The 21,834-nt window shown below is 37.3% G+C and overlaps 1 protein-coding gene across 3 annotated transcripts in view; it reads right to left on the bottom strand.

Annotated features, from left to right (window-relative positions):
• Positions 1–21,834, bottom strand: part of rev1 (REV1 DNA directed polymerase) — a 139,228-nt gene that overhangs the window by 55,452 nt on the left and 61,942 nt on the right. For all 3 annotated transcript variants that reach the window (XM_060826630.1, XM_060826629.1, XM_060826631.1), the window contains exons 11-15: positions 18,833–18,987; positions 11,545–11,664; positions 9,452–9,672; positions 4,812–4,984; positions 664–766 (exon numbers count right to left, since the gene is read on the bottom strand). In XM_060826630.1, coding sequence (XP_060682613.1) covers positions 664–766; positions 4,812–4,984; positions 9,452–9,672; positions 11,545–11,664; positions 18,833–18,987 — 772 coding nt within the window. The remainder of the gene's footprint in view (positions 1–663; positions 767–4,811; positions 4,985–9,451; positions 9,673–11,544; positions 11,665–18,832; positions 18,988–21,834) is intronic.

Below are 21,834 nucleotides of genomic sequence, written 5' to 3' on the forward strand. Positions count from 1 at the left end.
CCCATTTAAGACAAACAGGAGGAGAACTCCACCACTGCTCCCCCTACCACCAAGACCTCTTGTCTTGGTATAAAAACAATACCTTTTTATTTTTCTTTGCTTTTCATACTGAAATGAGAAGGAGCTGTTAAAAACCACAGATTTTATAATGCTTTGAAAATAAGGTATTTAATATCTATTGTGAACCCTGTTTGTGTAGCTGTCTAGTGTGGACTAGTGGCCAAATATCAACGGCAGAAGTCCTCTGCCTGCCAACAACCATGTTATTTTTTGTCAGGTAGCTTAACAGCTTGGGCTGTAGATAAGATAGACAGAAGCTGATCAGACCAGAGCAAAATAAGGAGTGCAGCAAACAAAAACAGAGTTCTCTGCAGTAACCCATTTTAAACCTGAAGATAACTAGCTTACCTTACTGTCAGCAGATGCTGCAAGTGGATCTTTGAACTGGACAACTCAAAAGAACTTTCATAAAGTTAAAGACCCAGTGCTTCCCGCACATCTTCAGATCAGCAACAACCAACCCAATAAATATTGTGAACAAATTCTATAAAATAGTTTATCACAAGCACAGATTCAGCTAAAGGATATTGAACAGTTATGGGTTTAATTTCAAAGTGGGAGATTTATTTGATTCAATAATGGAAGTCAAAATTTTAAACTCACCCCTCTCAAATCTGTCACATTCAGCTTCATCATATGGAACATGCGCAGTACCTCTCTGCTAATTATTTTTCCATTGCTTGTTGCGTGGTCCAATGTGACACTTCTGCACAATCCAAATTTTGAGTAGTCATTAGGATGAAAACCCAAAACAGGGAATACCAGAACATATTTACTGATTTATGACAAAATAATTTATATAATATTACACATAGATATGAAAACCAACATTAAAAATATATTGTCTCAGAATTCTATGCTTATCATGTAGCAAATTAAAAATGAAATTAAAAAGACTATAAAGTGTTTGTTATATTAAAGATGCAATTTTTGAAAGGTTAAAAGAAATAAAGTAAACTTGTGTTTCACAATGATTTCATTTGAGTCACAAAAGTAATTGTGTATTTTAGAATATTTCAGAAAGCAAATTCTAAACTAATTCTTCAAAGAACCTCCAAAGTGCCGTGGCTTACTTAAAAGATATGATTAAATTTAAATACTGCTCTGTTGCAAGCAGAAAGCTTTACACCTGCTGGAAATGAGGAGGAATTTCTTCTGATGGTACTAAATCTGGAATTTTTTTTAACCAGAGAGGATGATAGAACCTACATCATTAAGCATATTCAAGTCTGAAATAGATAGATCAGAGAATGAATCAAGGGCTTAAGGGCAAAAGACAGGCAAGTGGAGGTAAGGATTATCAGATCAATCATTCTCACTGAATGGTAAAGCAGACTTGCAAGGTTTACTTCTGCACCTAGGGTCTTTCATAGATCGTCTTTGCTGTTAGCTTTTAAATGTTACAAAGCAAAGTTGAATAATGATGCATGTTAGTTTGGTATAAAATATGTAATAATTGCATATCAAATTAAGCAAATTTAGATTCTTAGCATTCAAAATATTATATAATACATCAAAAAATTCAGAATTAGAAGAGGGAGCTTGACAACTGTAATTTCATTTTGAGTGTATTTTCACATTTTTCCCTTTCCCAGGTTGATTGTTAGATTTAGATAACCTGAAGGATACATTGGAAATAAATGAACCATGCATCTCTTGTTTTTATACACAACAAATCAAGTGAGATTTCAATTTAAAGAGCATGAAATTCAATAGCTCAGGAAAATGAACACAGGAAACAGAATGAGTGATCAAACTGCACCCCATGCTATTAATGGAGCAAGCAAATTTCATGTCGTTTCTTGATTTAATTTATTTCAGTATGTCGCTGTACTTTACTGTTAGTGATTCAACACCGGGGCAGGGAACACAATTGTGAAAAGTTACCAAAAGTTCAAACTAATTTAGTACATAAAGCTAGTTTGTATCACGAGAAGATCCACAATAATTTTGAGAATTAAGCTCTATGTATAGAATAGCTATTTAGCGCCCTTGCCCGTTTCACTATTCATGAGATCGTGGCTGATGTGACCCAACTCCTTTGTTTCATTTTCATTCATTCCTGTGCGTGGAAATCTATTAATCTCCAATTTAAATTTTCTACTGACATAGCATACATCGTTTTACAAATTGAGTTTCAAGCTTCTAATCTCTTTGCATGTAGAATAGTTCCTGAGGATCAGCTTTAAATTTTGTTATGATACCTAATTCTAGACTCCCCCATTTGCAGAAAGATAATATTTCAAGATAAATTTTCAAATCATGGTGATAGCTTGAAACTTTTCACAAAATCACCTCCCAACTTCTAAATTCAAGGGAATACAACCCTAGTTTGTGTAATCGTGCCTCATCTTAATCCTTGATATAATTCTGGGAAATTTGCTCTGCATTTCCTCCAAGGCCAACATATTCTTTCAAAAGTGTGGTCTACAAGTGAATACCGTACTCTAGGTATGATGTAACCACAGTTTTGTGCAGTTGGAAGTTCTAGCCCTTTGCATTCTGGTGTTCCAGATATAAAAATCAATGCTCCATTAAACCTTCTTGGTTGTTCTCTGCATCTCTCCCTGAAAATATATCTTTTCAAAAATAAGTACAGCAGCATCAGATAAATAAGAGTAAGAAGATGCCAGTAACTCAGTGCATGCAACTCTAAGTTGTACTGCAGGATGTCAAGGTATGATTCAAACATCTTCTGGTCAAATAAAGAAAGCTCTGATGATTACTTTCAAAGTTGAAATAGTCTTCAAATCAGTCAGAACCTACAGATTTCAGAAATTTTAATTTCCCCGTGATCACAAAAATATACATCTTGAAAACAATTTTTAATCCACCATTTGATTCTCTACATCACACAAACCATTATAGAGGGACTCTTTGGGGAGCTTTGTAGGAGTTACACTTAATCACCATTTTCATTTTATTGATATTGTCTGGGTACTATACCCATCAGGCAACACAAAACGTAGCTGAAATTCATCATCCAGGGAAGTGCATGTCCTCTAAAAGCCCCATAACATTGCTTTCTTTAAATTAGCTCAAATTGCATTCATGCAACTATCTGCAGCTAAACATTGTTTATCTGAGCTTAGTTTACACAATAATTTCATACTTTATTCTTAATATTTTAATTCCAATCTACTTAGTCCGCATCTATTATAGTGTATTTTGGTTTGATAAAAACTGTTAGAAAATTGATTATTAGCAAAACAAAATAATGGTAACATGCGTTGATTCTCATTTGAGTTTGAGTGTATAAAATTCAATCTTTGAGTAAAACTGCTAAAAAAAAACTTGGAATATAAAGTAGTTCATCTGTGCATTCAGCTTTTATGATGTCTATCTGAAGTATTATTTCTAATTGGCATTATGTAATAGATCTTGTTTTAGAAATGATCAATTGTTGCCCCATATTCAGTAAGTAGCTAAAATGCTACAGTGAATTATAAAGGATAACATAACAGGATGTCTGGAAAATATCACTAGGATTAGAAAACGTTAACATGAATTGATGAAATTAAATTTGATAAACCTACTGGTGTTTTCTGAAGACCTAACTAGTAGAATAGATGAGGCAAAACCAGTAGATGTGGCACATCCAGATTTTCAGAAAGCTTTTAATAAAGTCCCATCTAAGAGGCTAGTGTACAAAATTAAAGAAACGAGGTTTGGGAGTTAACAAACTGGCATGCATTGGTAATTAGATAGCAGAAAGGAAACAGCAGGAATACATGGTTTTTTTTGGGAGTGTAACACAGTGACTAGTGGAATTCTACAGGGATCAAAACTTAGGTTTCAGTTATTTATAATATCTACGAAAAATTTGGATGAGGGAATCAAATGTAACATATTCAAATGTACTAATGAAACAGAATTAGAAGGAATTGTGAGCAATGAGGTGGAAGTGAAGAAGCATCAAAGCATGTTTAACAAGTTGAGTGAGAGGGAAAATACATGGCAGATGTGGTATAACATGGAGAATTGTGATGCTGTCTACGTAAGTAGGAAAACCAGAATGGTAGACTATTATTTAAATGGCGATAGATTAAGAAATCTTGATGTACAAAGGAACCTAGGTGACCTTGTACACCAGTCACTGAAAGCAAGCCGAGAGGTGCAGCAAGTGGTTCAGAATGCAAATGTACACTGACTGTCACTACAATGGAATTTTAGTATAAGAGAAAGGATGGCTTGCTGTAGGTAAGCAGGGCCTTGATGAGAGTACACCTGGACTATTTTATGCACTTTTCATCTCCTTACTTAAAAGACACACTTGCCATAGAGAGAGTACAGGGAAGGTTCACTAGATTGACTCCTGGAATGGTAGATTTGTCATGCGAGGAGAGACTGGGCTGACTAGACTTGTATTCACTCAAGCTTAGAAGAATGAGAGAAGATCTCACTGAAACATATAAAACTTTGACAATGCTGGACAGACTGGATGCAACGATGGTGTTATCCCTTACTGGGGGATCTAGAACAAAGGCTCAGGATAGTCGTGGACAAATCTTATATTCAGATGGCAAATACGTTGATTTTCTATGACCTGGCAATGGAAGCCAAAGTACTCAACATACTTAGGGAAGAAATAGATAGATATCTGAATACTAAAGTTGTTAAGGAATATGGGGAATGATTGGGAAGGTGCTGAGATAGAGGATAAACCATGATCATACTGAATGTCTGAGCAGGCTCAATAGGCTAAATGACATTCTCTTGCTCCCATTTTCTATGTTTCTAATTCACAATACCTGGTAAAATTGTCACAAATTCCATGTCCACCAAACTTAGCCGGTTCCGTTGGAGCACCAGCTTTTCTCGTCATTACTTTAAGAGTTAGACGTTTTCCCTTCATATTAGATATTTCCAGTCGTCGTTGGATCTCCTCTGCAAGGTTGAAAAGAAACACCTCAACTTCTTTAGTCTGAAGGGGGGAAAGGAAACAAAGGCATTACCATTCAAAACTTTCAGATTAAAAAAAACTTGCACACCACAAGCAGAAAGCAAACTCATAACATGCAATAATCTGTCCACAGCTTCAAACTTTATCCAAAATATTAAACATAAACAATTATTGTGAAGTGTTTCGTGAGTGCATGTGTATTATATGAAGACATATAATTGTTTAAAGTACACGCAAAGACAGTATGCTATTGACAACTGTAGACAATTGTAAAAATTTACTTCAAAATGTAATTTGAAACACATAAAACATTAATTACAACTAATTACAAAGATACAATGGTAGCACATTTTGTATATTCTGTTTTACACAGGGGTTTCCCCTTTCCATTTACAAGCGTTTCTGTTATGCTGAAATTGATACCTTTCATTCCTGTCTCAAACTTGTTACAAGCTTATCAGAAGCAGTTGTGACAGAACTAATGTTGACGGTTCACATCAATGACTCGAAACTTAAACCCAAAGATATTTTCCTATTATTTATGGGATGTAGGCACCAATATTGTTGCAGATTCTTAACTGTTCTCAAAAATGTACTGGGGAACTGCTTTCTTGAATCAATGTTGTAGGCTCACCAGCAGTACTGAGCTATTTAGAGTTGTAAGATTTTGATTCAGTGACCATGAAGGAAAAGTAATATGGAACATAGGACTGTGCAGCACAGGAATAGGCCCTCTGATCCACCATGCCTGCACCAAGCATGATACCACTCTAATCTAACCCCACTTGCCTGAACATTGTCTGATGTCTCCTAGTTAGAAGTGAGAGTTCCTTGGAGGGGAGCTTATATGTAATGCAATTTCCATGCCTTATCCTCTGGGTGATTGTAGCTGCCCCAGTAGAAAATACTTTAGGAGGAATCTTTGATAGTTATTTAGATGTAACTTTCAAACGATTCCTAATGGTAGGGACACTGAACATTCATGGTGATTGATAGGGTGCTAGGCAAGATGCTTTGTCTTGGATTGTGTCAAACCTCAAATGTTGTTGGAAATCATTCCAGTAAATGCGATATATTCCATCACATTCTTGACTTTTTGGCAAGGTTTGTAGCTCATGATGTTACCCAGCCAGGTAATGAAACGTCTGGATATCAAACCTACAGCTCAGCGAGCAAACCTACACCCTAAACATTCTTGACTTGCATCTTGTACATGGTGGACAGGTTTTCTTTAGTAAAGGAAGTGAGTTAATTTTCACAAAATATCTTCAAATTCCTAAGGTTCTCATGCAGCCATGGCATTTATGTAGCTGGATTAATAAATCTTTGGTCAATGGTGACCACTGGATGCCAATGGTGGTGTGTTCTGCGATGGTAATACTGTTAAATGCCAAGGGAAGGTGGTTAGATTCTTGCTTATTGGAGATGGTCAGTGCCTGGCACTTCCATGACATGAATGTTGCTTGTCATTTTGATCATGCTACTCCTTTAACAAGTTATGTTGTCCTTGGTCTTTTCTGCAGAAAGTCGGAAAGGCACAGGTTCCAAAAAGTCTGGGGTTGAAGTGTTTTAGGGCCAATTTGATTATAGCTAATAGATACTGCCTCAGACAAAAGGGCTTTCAAGTTTTGAAAAACACTTGTACAATGAAAGGGAAGTAGCCAGTTCTCCGAGCTCAGCTTTTCTCTGGTTTGGTCTGGCTAGTCACTGAAAACAGTCAGGCAGTTTTAAAAGCTGCTGCACACAAAGAAGCAGGTCCATGTTGATGCCCCACTCTCTCTGAAATCTCTCCTGTAAGACCCTGGGTTGGATTTTACCTTTTGCGCCAAGGGGTGTTTAGAGGAATAGTTACAAGTATTTGGAACAGCATCATTAAGTATAATCAGTTGGATTTTCGGATACGTTAAAATATTCTGTATTCTGTTCTCTTTTGTTTCATTCGGTAATCTTGTAAATAAATTATTTTGTTTAAAAATAAGTGGTTTGATCAGCTGCATTCTTCCTGGAATATCCACATTACACCTGCTTAAAACAACTGGCAAAGTTACTTAGAAATTTTGAGGGTGTCTGGCCTAATCCATAACACCATTAATGGAGCAAAATCTTGCTGCATACAATCAAAAATTGTTTCATTACCTGGGTGGTTGAGAATGACATTGAATGCTGTGCAATCATCAGAGACAGCCCAATTCTGACCTTATGATGGGAGTGATGTCATTGATGGAACACAGTGTTTATACCTAAACACTGTTCCAAGGTGATCCTGCAGCAACAATCTAGAGTGGAGGGGACTAACCTCCAACATTCACAAACTCCTTCCTTTCTGCTGGATAGCACAGTAACCACCCTTAATCTCCCCATGCCCTCATCCACTCTCAGAAATTCCACTGATCTAACGTTGCCAGGGTCGCTGATCCTACATTTGCTCAAATGCTGCCTTAATCTCAAGGGCTGTCATACTCACCTCTAGAATTCAACTCCTTTGTCCATGCTTGGATCCAGGTTATCCTGGCAAAAACTCAACTTCGCCTCTTTCACTGGAGTGTGACTGGACTTGAAACGTTAATACTGTTTTTCTCTCTACAAATGCTGCTAGAGTACTGAGTTTCTCCAGCATTTCCAGTGTTTGTTAGCCTCTTCTTGCACAAATAACTCAACTTGTTATCCAACATTTTGTGTTCACTGTTACAAAGATTATTCTTTGAGAATTTGGATAAGGCAATTTTGCTACTATGAAAATTGTAGAGGATGTATTTAGAGGAATGCCAGCATGAAGCTGTGAGTGAGAAATAAGAGGGAAACATTTACAATACAAGCTGGGAGAGCAAAAATCTGAGAAATAACATTGGATCTCCTCCAATCACACCACTGCCGGAGATAGCTGCTTTCCATTAATCAAGACTTCTTAAGAATCCTTCACATCAATTGATCTACCACTGTTAGCTACGCTTTCAGCCACCTCAGTCCTAATCTCTCATTAAGGCTTTGGTCCAAACTTGGGCAAAAATAGGCTAAACCCATATGTCAAGATAAATATTACTTTCCTTGACATCAAGTATTTTCCCCAAAAAAGGTATCAAGGAGTTCTAGCAAAATACAGTCAATGGAAATTGAGGAGAAAACTCTTCACAGCTTGGAGTCATACCTAGCATAAAGGAAGATTGTTGCGATGTTAGCATGTCAACCATCTGAACCATTTTCAGCTGCTTAAGCAATGGTCTTCTCTACACCACATGGTTAGAAAAGAGGCTGTTCACTGATAACTGCAGAATGTTCAGTACTATTTGACTCCTCAGACAGGGATGGCTGGTTTGCAACATCAAGAGTATAGGTTTGAATCCCACACTGGCTGAGGTTATCATGGAGAATTCTTCTTCTCAAATTCTCCCTATGCTTGAAGTGTAGCGACCCTCAGGTTAAATTACCACCAATCACCTCTCTATTAAGGGTGAAGTCCTATGGTCCAGTAGGACTATGGTGACTTTACTGTTACTCCTCAGTTCCTGATAATGTCCATATTATTGGATATTACACTTGATATTATTCAGGCTTCAACTGAATGTAAGCGGTAACTTACATTCACGCCAACAAGCCAGGGAAAGGCATCTCCAATCAGAGAATCAAGCCTTCATAGGAAGTGTGAGGTGGAGGTGGCGACCATGACCATTTACCAGAAACTAAACTAGGACAGCCAAATAGATGGTATAGCTACAAATTGCTGGGAATGCTGCGGTAACCAACACCTCTTGACTTGATTAGTATCCATCCACTATCTTGAAAATGGCATCCACAGTTGCAGCGGCTTGCATTGTCTACAAGATGCACTACAGAAAGTCATCAAGGTTCCTACAGTAGCACCTTCTAAATTCTCAACTATGTATAAAGTTGCAAAAATACCGTCAGCAATGACAGAATAAAGAAAATCTTCCCTAACTCCCTCTCTTTAGCTCACTATCCTCCTTTAAATTTAATGTAGCTTTTGTTATTTGTTCTAATACCTTTTGCTGCAGATCTTTGTTTTATTTAATTTGTTTCTTTAATTGCCCTGTGAAGTGCCTTTGGATATTTTCTATACGTTGTTACTGAAGCTCTTCACTGACATACATAAACACGGACTCCGATGTAAACAATATACAACATTACTGATCCACTTTCATGCTTTTTGTTTATTTGCCTGGATCGATCATAAGTAATGAGGAAAAGTACAATTTTGAGATTCTGATTAGGTGAGCTTCTAATTGTAGCTATTCTATCACACAAAGTATGCACAGGTCATACATTTTTTTCTTGCAAAGGAAAACACAAAATTATCAGGGTACTAGTATGCCTACACCAACAAAGAGAAAAAAGTGTTAGACTAAGTCACATTTTCTCATTTCAACTGGTTGTTACCACCTTTCCATCTATGCTTAGTTTTGCAACCAAAGTGTATACACGTGAAACTCCAGTTGAAGTGAGAAAGTACAACAATATTCACGAGTACCTTACCTGACTAAACCGGATGCCATAGTTGATCTCTGCAGATACAGATTTGCGTTCTCTCTCTGTTCGAACTGGCCTATCGTCTAGACCACGGCAGAATCTGTAAAGCATTTGACCTGTTTTAGGCCCAAATTCCTTTTGAAGCGTAGACATCAAAATCTGCTGGAGTTCTCCACAGGTTTTAACACCAATGGATGCCATTCTATTTTCTAAAGTCCTTCCAACTCCTAAATACAAAGAGAAGTAGCAATATAAATTTAAGCTGAAAATGGAGAGGGCAGTGTGATGAGAAAAATATTTTATATCATATTGCAGAACTTGCCAGATACCTTGCCAGATAAACAAATAAATCATTTATAGCTCCTGAGTTTGACTATTTTATGGTCCTGATCACTTCTGTCAAAAAGAATGCTCACATTCAATATTTAATTAATATAAATATTGCTCAAAAAATAACATATCCTCTGTATAAATTTAATAATTTGAATGTCTCGTCTACACAAAATAAAATTCATTTATCATGGTCTTTATAAATTTTCCTGACAAAATTGTGGTTTAAATAACGAACAGTGGACCTTTCAAGTTTTTTTTTGACTTTTCTTCTGCTAAACTCTCCCAGTAGATTTCTCTAAATTTTCTCATTTTCATCTTGAATAAATTCTGAGGCCTTCTTGATTGCATAGCCAGGGGTCTACATTTCTTTTCTGGCCCTTTCACTGCTCTTTGCAGCTTTGCCTCTTGAAGCCTAATGCCAACTGCAATGGTGCTCATCGTGAGCATCTCTTTTACACTTGGCTGCTTCCCTTTTCTGGGCTTTGCATTATTTTTCACATAGTTATTGAATTTTTTGGGGGGAGGACCATTTGACCTCTAACTTTATCTCCTGGATCATTCAGTTGTTCCTTAGAGAATCTCTTTTGCTAAGGACCTGTATTTTCCAAATATGGCTAGCTTCTGTCTCTTCTACTAGCCAACTCTCTTGTCTCACTGCATTTTGAGTGGCGAGCTCACCTTTCTGCTGCTTCCATGGCATGCTGTTTGCTTTCTCTGGCAAAAATTGCTTTTCAGCTACTGATTAACTGTCTTCTTTAATCGTAAATCTCTGAAAGGGCTAAACTCACTTGCCTCAAATTGATTTTTTTTCTGTCTCTTCTGGATTTTTTTTTCATCGTTGGGATCAGATCCGCACTACTTTTATTAAGTGGTACTTTTCTAGATGCTGGACCTTTGAGATATTTGTCACTTCCACCTGTATTTGGCATTGCGTAAAGATCATTTGCAACAGCTTACTATCACAAATCCTCCTGTGTCCTGGGTCCATCTAGTGGTTAGTGGCAGAAGATGCATAACTATGAAATATTCATTAAAAAAGCATTGTGCTTAGACAACAATGAGGTTTTCATTGTTTGATTGCAATTATATAACTACGTTTGGTCAGGCACAATTACTAGCTTAGGGAGTGGTACAAATACCTGTCTGAAAGCTAGAGGAGAACTTTTTGTCACCATCTACTAAGTGTGATATCAGTAGAGCCTATATAACAATAACATTAACCCCTTCAGAAATATTATCTTATGCAAAATGGTGCTTCCTGGCCCTGCCACACCTCAATTCTAAAATTCTCCTCGTTTACAAATTTCTTCAGTGGCTTGCCTTCCCTATTTCAGTAACCCTCTCCAGTTCTAGAATCTTTTAACCATCCATGCACTTGTCCAATTCTGACTCCTTGTATTTTCCCATTTTGAACTGACCCCCAATTGGTGGTCATCAATATTGCTGCCCAGAAGCTGGAAATCCTTTCTTTAATGTTTCTGCCCTTCACCTTGCCATTCTTAAGATCTACTTTTTTGATCAAGCTTGCTTCTGGAAGTGTGTGGAACATTTTACTACTATAAAGGAACTATATTAATACAAGTTATGTGCAAATTAGCAATTGCATTTTCCTTTATTAAGATAGTGATTACAAAAGCACTTAATTGACTAATAAATGCTTTGGATTATAAAAGCATTACATAAATTCAAGTTCACTTTTTAGGGTTGATTGCATTTCCAAGTTAAGTCAATTGTCAAAATTATCTACATTAAACACTCAGAATTACCTGGCAGATTGCTCACAAGTTGATCTCTGATAAAATCATCAACTTCCTCTGGTTTTAAATAATACTGTCCATCTGGTTTGGCCTTACGGGTGGCCATTCTGGCCAGCAGAATGTTTGATCCTATTCAAAACATCAATAACAAAGCATTATAGTACTCATCAGGAAAGCAACTCTTAAAAATCTTTCACATCTTAGTTAATTTTGTGGTTGTGCTTTCCTCTCTTAAAAGCATCAGCCCACCTTATGCTTCATGCATAAATTGAGACAGTGAGTGGTTTTTATTCCAGGACAAGACAACAAACTCAACCCTGTTCTATCTTCTAAACATAAAATTTCCAGCATCAGACACTGGATAGTATTAAGGCACTGGCTGATCATGTTCCATCTGGGTCAGGGCACTGAGATCTATTCCAATACCCAAGCTAAATCAATCTCTGAAATCTCACCACACACCAGCAATCAAAGCTGATGTAATAATGAACAAATGAACTAAAATTTTAATTTCAAAACTGATTAAACATTTTGGAAACTTTTCAACAATAGCAAGTTAAGAATACTTTGCTTCAGTTTTCCCAGTGAAGGTCACTGAAGCCATTCCTAGAGTGACAAGAAATATAGAGGTTATAAAAAAGTAGGAACCTTAACCAATCACCTCAATAGGAAAAAAGTACTGAGCAAACAATTGGGATTAAAGGCAGACAAGTCTCCAGGTCTGATGTCTTACATCCTAGTATCTTAAGGGAAGTAGCACCAGAGACAGCACTGGTTATAACATTCCAAAATTCCCTGGATTCTGGAAAAGTTCTAGTGAATTGGAAAAACATTAATGTAACACCCTTATTCGAAAGAGGGAGGCGGCAAGTAGGAAGCTATAGACCAGTTAGTTTAATCTATTGTTAGCAGATTGTTGGAATTTATTATTAAGTGAGTTGCAAGAGGACATTTGGAAAGAGCAAATGCAATCTATCAGCCAGCATGGTTTTATTGAGGACAAATCATGTTTGACTAATTTGCTAGAGTTCTCCAAAGATGGAACAAGCAAAGTGGATGATGCAGGTCCTGTAGATCTATTTTATCTTTACTTCGAGAAGGCATTCATAAGGTGCAGCACAGAAGGTACACAAGCTATGATCACACAGAATTAGGGGCAATATATTAGCGTGAACAGAGGCTTGGCTAAATAATAAAGCAGAGAATTTGGATAAATGAGAAGTGATCTATTTTGGTCAGAAGAATGTAAAAGCAACTTATTGTCTAAATGGAAAGAAAATTCAAAATGCTTCAGTGCAGAGAACGGTACATTGGGTGTCATTACACATGAATCACAGTAAACTAGTTTGCGCTAGGTAATAAGGGCAAAGGGAATTTCGGTATATATTCCTAAAGGAATGGGGTATAAAAGCAGGGAAATGTTGTTCCAACTGTATAGGTCACACAGTTTTGGTCCCTTCACATCAGGAAGAATGTAATTCCATTGGAGAAAGTTCAGAGTAGGTTCATTAGATTAACTCCAAAGATGAAAGGCATATCTTGTGAGAAGAGATTGAACAATTTAGGCTTATGTTTCCAGCGTTTTGAAGAATGGAAAAAATCTGATTGAGGTATAAAAGATGCTAAAAGGAATTGACAATGTAGACACAGAGCCCCTTGTAGGGCTTTCAGAAACTAGAAGTCACTGACCTCAAGGTCCACACAGCAACAAACACAACTACAGGGAATATTGAGGAGACATTTTTCTCTCACAGAGCAGGAAGTCTTTGGAACTATCTTCCTAGAAAGGTGGTGGAAACAGAGTCTTTGAATATTTTCAAGGCAGAGGAATACAGAATCTTGATTAACAAGAGGATGAAAGGTTGTTTGTGGTACCTCGAAATGTGAAATAATCAGATCAGTCATAATCTTATTGTTTGGCAGAACAGGCTCAAGAGGCTGCGTGCACTAAACCTGCTCCTAATTTATCTGTTATGCTGATTAACATATACAACCATTCTTCAGTACCACTCCAACTTGAACACCACTTGTAAGATGTACTGAGGAGAGTATACTATAGTGAGGGACTTCAATGTTTATCACCAGGAGTAGCTCTGTAGCACCATATGGTAGTGTTGGCCATGTCCTGAACATCATGACAGCCAGACCTGGCCTACAACAGGTAGAGAACACCACAAGAAGCAAGCTAGTTTAGTTCCTCTTCACCAACCTAACTCCCATAGATACATATATTCATGACAGCATAAGCTAGCAGAGAAGACAAAGTTTTATCTCCACATTAATGGCACCTTCTATTGTGTTGTGTAGCATTATAACTATTCTAAATGTAACAGGTACAGAACACATCTGGTAGTTCAAAATTGGGAACTCATCAGGCACCAATCAGCAGCAGCAGAATCACTTCCACCACAATCTGTAAACCATTGGTCTAACATTTTCCCATTTTATCAATAGCATCGAGTAAGGATTCAATGAGGAGCGTGGAACGGCCTGATACAGTGCCAGGTATACCAATATCTTGGGAAGCTAGAACAAGGAATACAAATATTTTAACAGCAGAGTCAATATGTGAACCAAAAGATTATAAAGCTGTGCTGTCTTATCAAATTCAGTTGTGAATGATAGTGAACAATCAAATAACTAATTGAAGGCATTACCTCCATAAACACCTACATCCTCAATAACAGCGAAATGCAGCATGTCAATGAAAAAAACAAGAATAAAGAATCTGCTACTATTTTCAGCTAGAACAGCCAAGTGAATGATCCATCTTGGTCTCTTCCAGACATCATCAATCTTCACCCAATTGGATTTGTATCACGTGACATCAAGAGATTGCTGAACACATGAAATCCTGGCTATGGTGAAGACATGTTCCAGAATGTGCAATGGTCTCTAATCAAGTTGTTCCAGTCCAGCGAAAACACTGGTAATTAGTCAGACAAGTAGAAAATTGCCCAGATGTATCATCCACAAAAAGCTGGCCAAATTTAATCCATCTGATTAGTGCGCCATCAGTTCACACTCATCAGCAGCAACTGATGGAAAATGTTGTTGACAATGCCATCAAGGGCAACTTACTCACCAACAACCTGTTCACCGAGGCTGAGATTAGGTTCTGAAGAACACTCAGCTCTCAATCTTGAAGCCTTGAGTTCAAACATGGACTAAGTAGCTGTATTCCAGAAATGAAGTGAGAGTGACTGCCCTTGACATCAAGGGAGCATCTGATTGAGTGTGGCATCAAGGAGCCCTAGTAAAAGTGAAATCACTGGGAATCAGAAGGAAAACTCTTCACTGGCTTGAGTCATATCTAACACAAAGGAAGGTGAGTGTAGCTGATGGAAGCCAACACTATTGATCCCAGAACACTGCTGCAGCAGTCACAGAATCAGAGATTTTACAGCATTGAAAAGGGCCTATGGGCCATAAGTGTTCATATGGCTCATCAAGCATCTATGTATTCCAATTCTATTTTCCAGCAGTTGGCCTGTGGTGTTTTAAATGTTCTTTTAAATACCATGTTTTATACAGTGAATTCCTTATACACATAAATCTTTGAAAAAAATTTCCTTAATATCCCTCGAAACCTTGTGCACCTTATCTTCGAATTCTTATTGATTTTTAATGGGAAAAGTTTCTCTGTATCTGATTCCCCCCTCAACCTTCTCTGGTCAAAGGCAAACATCCCCAGCCTATCTAGTCTCTCTTCATTGCTATACCGCTCCAACACAGGCAACATTTTGATGAATCTCCTCTCCACCGTCTCCAGTGGGATCTCATCCTTCCTCTAATGTGGTGACCAGAACTGCACACAGGACTCCAGCTGTGCCTACAGCTCCATTATACTCTCCTCACTTTTGTACTCAGTGCATTGACTAATAAAAAGTAAGAATACTTTATCAATCTGTCTTGTTGCCTTCAAGGATCTATGGACAAGCAAACCAAGGTTCCCCTGGTCCTACCTGTACGCCCTTGCCTTGTTAGTCCTCCCCGAATACATCCCTCAATTTTCAGGGTTAAATTCCATTTGTCACTGTTCAGCCCACCTGAGGAACCTGTCTATATCACCCTGTAGCCTAAGGCTTCTCCTTATTATTTACCACACCACCAATTTTCATGCCATTTCCAAATCAACTGATCACACATCCTACACTCACATCTGGATCATTCATGTACATAACAAACAGCATGATATTCAGAAGCAAACTCTGAGATACACCACTGGACACAAGTTTCCAGTTATAAAAACATTGACCATCACTCACTTCTTCTTGCAGCTAAGCCAATTTTAGATCCAAATTATCCTGGATTCAATGAATTCTTAGCTTTTTAAGCAGCCTCCCATGCGAGACCTTGTCAAAAGCCTTACTGAAGTCAATCCAGACAACATCAGTTGCACTATGCTCATCCTTCACTTCCTTACAAATCATTAAACATGATCTCCCCCTTGACAAAGTCTGTTTGACCAAAACCCTTCAGCACTGTGGCCTTGGTAACCATCTTTAGCTACTTCATCAATAACCTTTCCTCCTTTATAAGAGAAGTGGAGAAACTCACTATCGATTGTATAGGTTTCACTTCTGTTTTCAATTGCTCAAATAATGAAGCATTCCACTTCCACATAAAGCAAGACCTGGATAACTGTCAGGCTCAATCTAATGACCATCTCCAACAAGAAAGAGTCTAACCATTTCCCATTGCCATTCAATGATGTTACCGTCACTCAGTCATTGACTCATAGAAATGGACAGTGTGGAAACACTCCCTTTGGTCTAACTTATCCATGCTAACCAGATATCCACTACTCTGACCTCTTGCCATCATGGTAGCCCACAAACCCACCAACACACTAAAACAGCAGCTAATTAACTTAAATTATCCTATACAGACAACAAGCAAAACGAGCGTCATTTACAAAATACGTTGCAAGAACTGTAACAAACACTACATTGTACAAATAGGCAGAAAACTAGCCACCAGGATACATGAACATCAACTAGCCACAAAAAGACATGACCTACTATCACTAGTATCCCTACACACAGATGATGAAGGACACTACTCCGACTGAGACAACAATCCATCCTAGAACGTCAAATAGAAACATGCACGACAATTTTGACAAGCATGGCATTCCAATGGAACTCTATCAACAAACACAGAGTTGGACTCCATTTACCATCCTCTGAGAAAAAGAACAGGAAATGACACTATCAACCCAAGGAAACCTAAACACAAACAGAAAGTGGGCCATGACACCAGTGCTTCACCAGAGGCTCACTGATGATGTTACCTAGTATGGTGGTACTGAAATGTCTGAAAACAAACCTTCCGCCTCAGCAAGTAAACTTACATCCAGATATCCTAAATAAATCTAGTTCCATTTGTCAGCATTTCTCCCATGTCCCGCTAAAGCCTTTCCATTTATATAATCATTCAGATGCCTTTTAAATGTTGTAATTGTACCAGACTCCACCACATCCTCTAGCAGCTCATTACAACCCTCTACACAAGAGAAGTTGCCCCTTAGGTCCCTTTTAAATCTTTCCCCTCTCACCTTAAACCTGTGCCCTCTAGTTCTGGACTCCCCTACCCTGGGAAAAAGGCCATGGCTATTCACCCTATCCATCTCCCTCAGAATTTTACAAATTTGTATGAGATCACTCATCAGCCTCCAACACTCCAGGGAATACAGCCTATTCAGCCTCTCTCTATAGTTCAAACCCTCCAACCCTGGCAACATCTTTGTAAATCTTTGCTGAATCCTTTCAAGTTTCACAACATCCTTCCTAGATCAGGAAGACTAGAATTGAACACAATATTCCAAATTGGCCTAACCAATGATCTGTACAGCCACAACATGACCTCCCAACTCCTATAATCAATGCACTGACCAATAAATGCAAGCATATCAAACGCCTTCTTCATTATCATCTCTACTTACAACTCCACTTTCAAGGAACTATGAACCTGCACTTCAAGATGCAATTGTTTGGCAATATTCCTCAGGACCTCACCATTAAATGCATAAGTCTGCCCTGATTTGCTCTGCCAAAATGCAACACCACATATTTATCTAAATTAAATTCAATCTGCCACTCCTTGCTCCAGAGGCCCATCTGATCAAGGTCCCATTGTACTCTGAAAGTAACCTTCTTGGCTCTCCACTACACCAATTTTGGTTTCATCTGCAAACTTACTAACCATACCTCCTATATTCACATCCAAATCACTCAATCCTCCACCATCAACATTCAAGGGGCTACCATAAACCATAAGTTTAACTGGACTAGCAACATAAACATTGTCACTACAAGAGCAGCTCAAAAATTACCCAAAGCTTTTCCAGTTAGAACTGTGGTGAAATACTCTCCACATGACTGGATGAGTGTACCTCCACCAATACTGAAGAAGCTCCACACTATTCAGCCTGCTTGACTGACACTCCATTTATCACCTTAAACATTAACTTCTTCAATCATTGATATACCTTAGCTTCTGTGTAGATCATTCTCAGGATGCACTGCTTCAACCTGTCAAGGCTTTCTTGACAAACCATCCAACCATTTGACCTTTCTCACCTAAGAAAAAGGGCGATTGGCACAAAAAGTCATCAATCAACTCAAACTCACAGTTTTCCATGTCTATATTGTAGATCTCTGTTCCTTCAACATCAATTTACCACATCAATGCAGTAGTTCAAGAAGGTGACTCATGTCCACCTTCTCAAGGGCAATAAGGAATGGCCAAGAAATGCCAACCTTGCCACTGATGCCCACTTCTCATGAACAAAAGAAATTCAACTGTTCTTTCTTGACAGATGTTCTTGTCTTAGTGCCGAAAATCTAGCAGTCTCAGTCTTGAACATATTTATTGACTAAGCAACCAGAGCTCTCAGATACACAAGTCTCGAGATTCATACCTGGCTGAGCAACCAAGTTTCTCATCTCAGTCCTAAATATCCAGACCTTTATCCTGAGACTATAACGTCTATTTGTAGGTTCCTTCACCAGGAGAGGAAGCCTCAGTTTCTGTTGCTCTTTAAAAATTCCATACATTTCAAATCAGATGATGTCTTAATGTCGTAATGTCAAAAGTAGAGTGGCTCATTCCAGTTGATCTCACCGTATTGAGCACCTCTTATCTAGAAAATATTTAGTGCATTACCTCTTAGAAATGTATAATTTTACTATTTTAACTCATTTTAATATCTTACTATTCTTAATTGAAATGCTGTGAACATTCAACTTCACACGCAAATTAAAGGCACAATTCGTATTACTTAACTACATACCCATTCCAACGGATGCAGTGCATTTTGTTTTCTCTCTGATCTCAGAGCGAATCACAGTTGCTACCTCATCAGGTGTCAATCCAGTTTCAGCACAAATTGCGGTTACATCTATAAGAGCTTCATCACAGCTGACAGCTTCAATGTCACATGTATAGCTAAATGCAGAGGAGACAAAGGAAATGAGTCAAGCTTTGGAACAGTGGGGAAAAAACTAAACAAATGTAACAGATGTTTTTGTTCATTGCTGGGATTCAGGTTGCAATCCAGAAGAGACAGTTAAGATGCAAATTTATTTTCTCGAACAGATAGAAGCTTTAAGTGAAATTAATTTGGATAGTCTTTACTAAGGCGTTAATGATTGAAGGTCCACAGAGCAAAACCACTATATCTTCACACTAGACTGGCATTCTTTGCTCGGAAAGATCACATGGTGTGAACAAGTTGCATTTAACCTGTACCATGTTGGGTTCCAATTACTCTTGTTTTGATGCTAGCAATTGGCGATTAAAACGCAAGTACATGTTTAATTCCCTACCACTGATTTCTCAAAACAGAGTCAATATAAAAATACTTAAGACAAGAACCAGTAAAATGAATGACTTTATCATAAAGCCTCTGTTTAAAATGTTGTTCAACTCTTTTCCCTCTTGCATCTATCTCACCTAACTATACATCATCAAATGGTCATAACACAAACAACCATGCAGAACATTGGAGAAAGTGAGGTCTGCAGATGCTGAAGATAGGAGTAGAGAGTGTAGTGATGGAATAGCACAGCAGGTCAGGCAGCAGCCGAGGAGCAGAAAAATCGATGTTTCGGATGAAGGGCTCGTGTCCGAAATGTTAATTCTCCTGCTCCTTGGATGCTATCTGGTCTGCTGTGCTTTTCCAGCACCATACTCTCAACCATGCAGAACATGTAATCAATAGGTAAAACTCAAATGACCTTTTTAAACCTGCACTTGAAGTCAATGAAAAATATAATATATTGATTACATTTACTTTAGTTTTATCAAATTTTGAATGAATTTGGTTTTTATAACTGCATTTCTTTGCAAGTACTAATAGTGTATAATGAATTATTAATATCTGTACCGTGCTAATGCCTCCTAGAATTGCAAAGAAACAGGTTGTACAGGGTCCACAAGTTCATGCTAGAGTTTCGCATTGTACTCATGTACTCTTGTCCATTCTCGTCAAAATGTAATTAACATAAATTTCTATGTTCTTCTCACTCATATAGCAATCTAGATAGCCCTCAATTTTTTCTATATTTTTCCTTTCATCTACCTCCTGCAGTAGGAAATTCCACATTTCAACCAGTATGTAGTGAAATAAGTTTCTTTTGAATATCCCATTTTCATATGTATATGACTGACTTTTTATTATAATAACCAGATTGTACACAATATTGTAAATAACACCTAACCAAAGTTCAAAAATGAATTTGACAAAGACTTCTACACTTATCAATTCATTCCATCTAGAAAGTATATAAATTTTATTCCACAGACCATGGAGAACTTTATAAGTATTCCAACCACATTTGAAATCCAATTAGAATTTCAAAGAAAGTTCAGTTCAAAAAGATCTGCATTCATACAATAAGTTAGTTTAGACTTGAAAAAAAATCTCTTACTCAGAACTCAGTCAGTCAGGACGGAAAATAAATTATTAGCATGCACCAATCTGCTGCAGATTTTCTAATTTACTTGCTTTCAGGATTTGTTTTTCATTTAATTTTTTCCACGAATTTTGAAACACAATTTTCTAGTTAATTCCTTTGTTAAATAAAAAGTAAATAACATTTACTTGTGCTGTGATCACCCATATGGAGTGCAATGTCAGATTATGAATTTGAAAACTATAAATTGACTCATAGTCCTAATTTATCCCAAGGGACAGAAATAACTGTAAACCAAAAACTTAAATACATTGGAGTAACGCACTTAAACAAATCTGAATGGTTTAAGAGGACAAGTAAACAAACATAGGTGGGTGGTCTGAAAAGGCAGTGAAATTATTTCAAATGATTTACTAAGAATGGGGACAAATAACAACAATGAATAAAGAATGAAGACAATGATTAAAAATTTGAAAATTACACAGGCTAAAGATTTATGTTGAAAAACTGTCCCAGTGCTACTTTTGTTAGGATTGAAATTCCTCCATCAACAAACTTGAAATAGAATTAAAATTACAATTTATAAATCTGTCCAATTTTCTACTTTATAAACAATAATCTTTGAAAAAACTATTTGTCCGAAAGAGAACAACTTCTAAATATTAATGAATGATCAACTTCTGGAAGATTTAACTTATTAAGTTGGGTTCTTCATGTCATAAGAATTCCACAATTTTTTCAAATCACCAATATTTTACTTGTATACAAATTAGTTATACAATTAATTGCTTTTACTGGTGATTTTTGTTTTCATTACTGTGAAGCTTGCTGCCTTTACTGAGCTGAAATTCTGTTGTGTCTTATTCCACTCATACCAAATATAGGTTCGCAAATGGGACATTTCAGAAATCTAAAAATATCCTAAACTTGTGGAAAAGATTTGAGAATCATATTTGGTTATACTCCTAAGTGTTCCATGGTGTTCTATGGGCAGGACAGACTACAAAGCATTTCTGGTTTCCATGAATAGAAAATTTCTGAGCTTACTGTGGAAAAGAGACCCAAGGTAGCAAAGTTTTTACCACAAAAAATGCACCCCACAAAGAGATATATGTTTGCAAACCTATGGAGAGCTCAACATAAATTAAGGTGGCTAATAAAAATACTAATACTCACTATATTGTAAAGTTAGAGAGAAGGATCATAATTCCCAAAGATGATTGTTAATGTTTTTCAAGTCACTGGAAAGTTTGCAATCAAAAGATGTACAAGTTGAGTCAAGTGCTAATTGGCATCGGACAATGTTGATTCGAAAAATAACGAGCATGGCTCAAAGAGTGATATGGAAAGAATATTAAAATACAATGTTCCTACTCAT

The sequence above is a fragment of the Hemiscyllium ocellatum genome, chromosome 6 (genome assembly GCF_020745735.1).
Source record: "Hemiscyllium ocellatum isolate sHemOce1 chromosome 6, sHemOce1.pat.X.cur, whole genome shotgun sequence".
Classification (NCBI taxonomy): Eukaryota; Metazoa; Chordata; class Chondrichthyes; order Orectolobiformes; family Hemiscylliidae; genus Hemiscyllium; species Hemiscyllium ocellatum.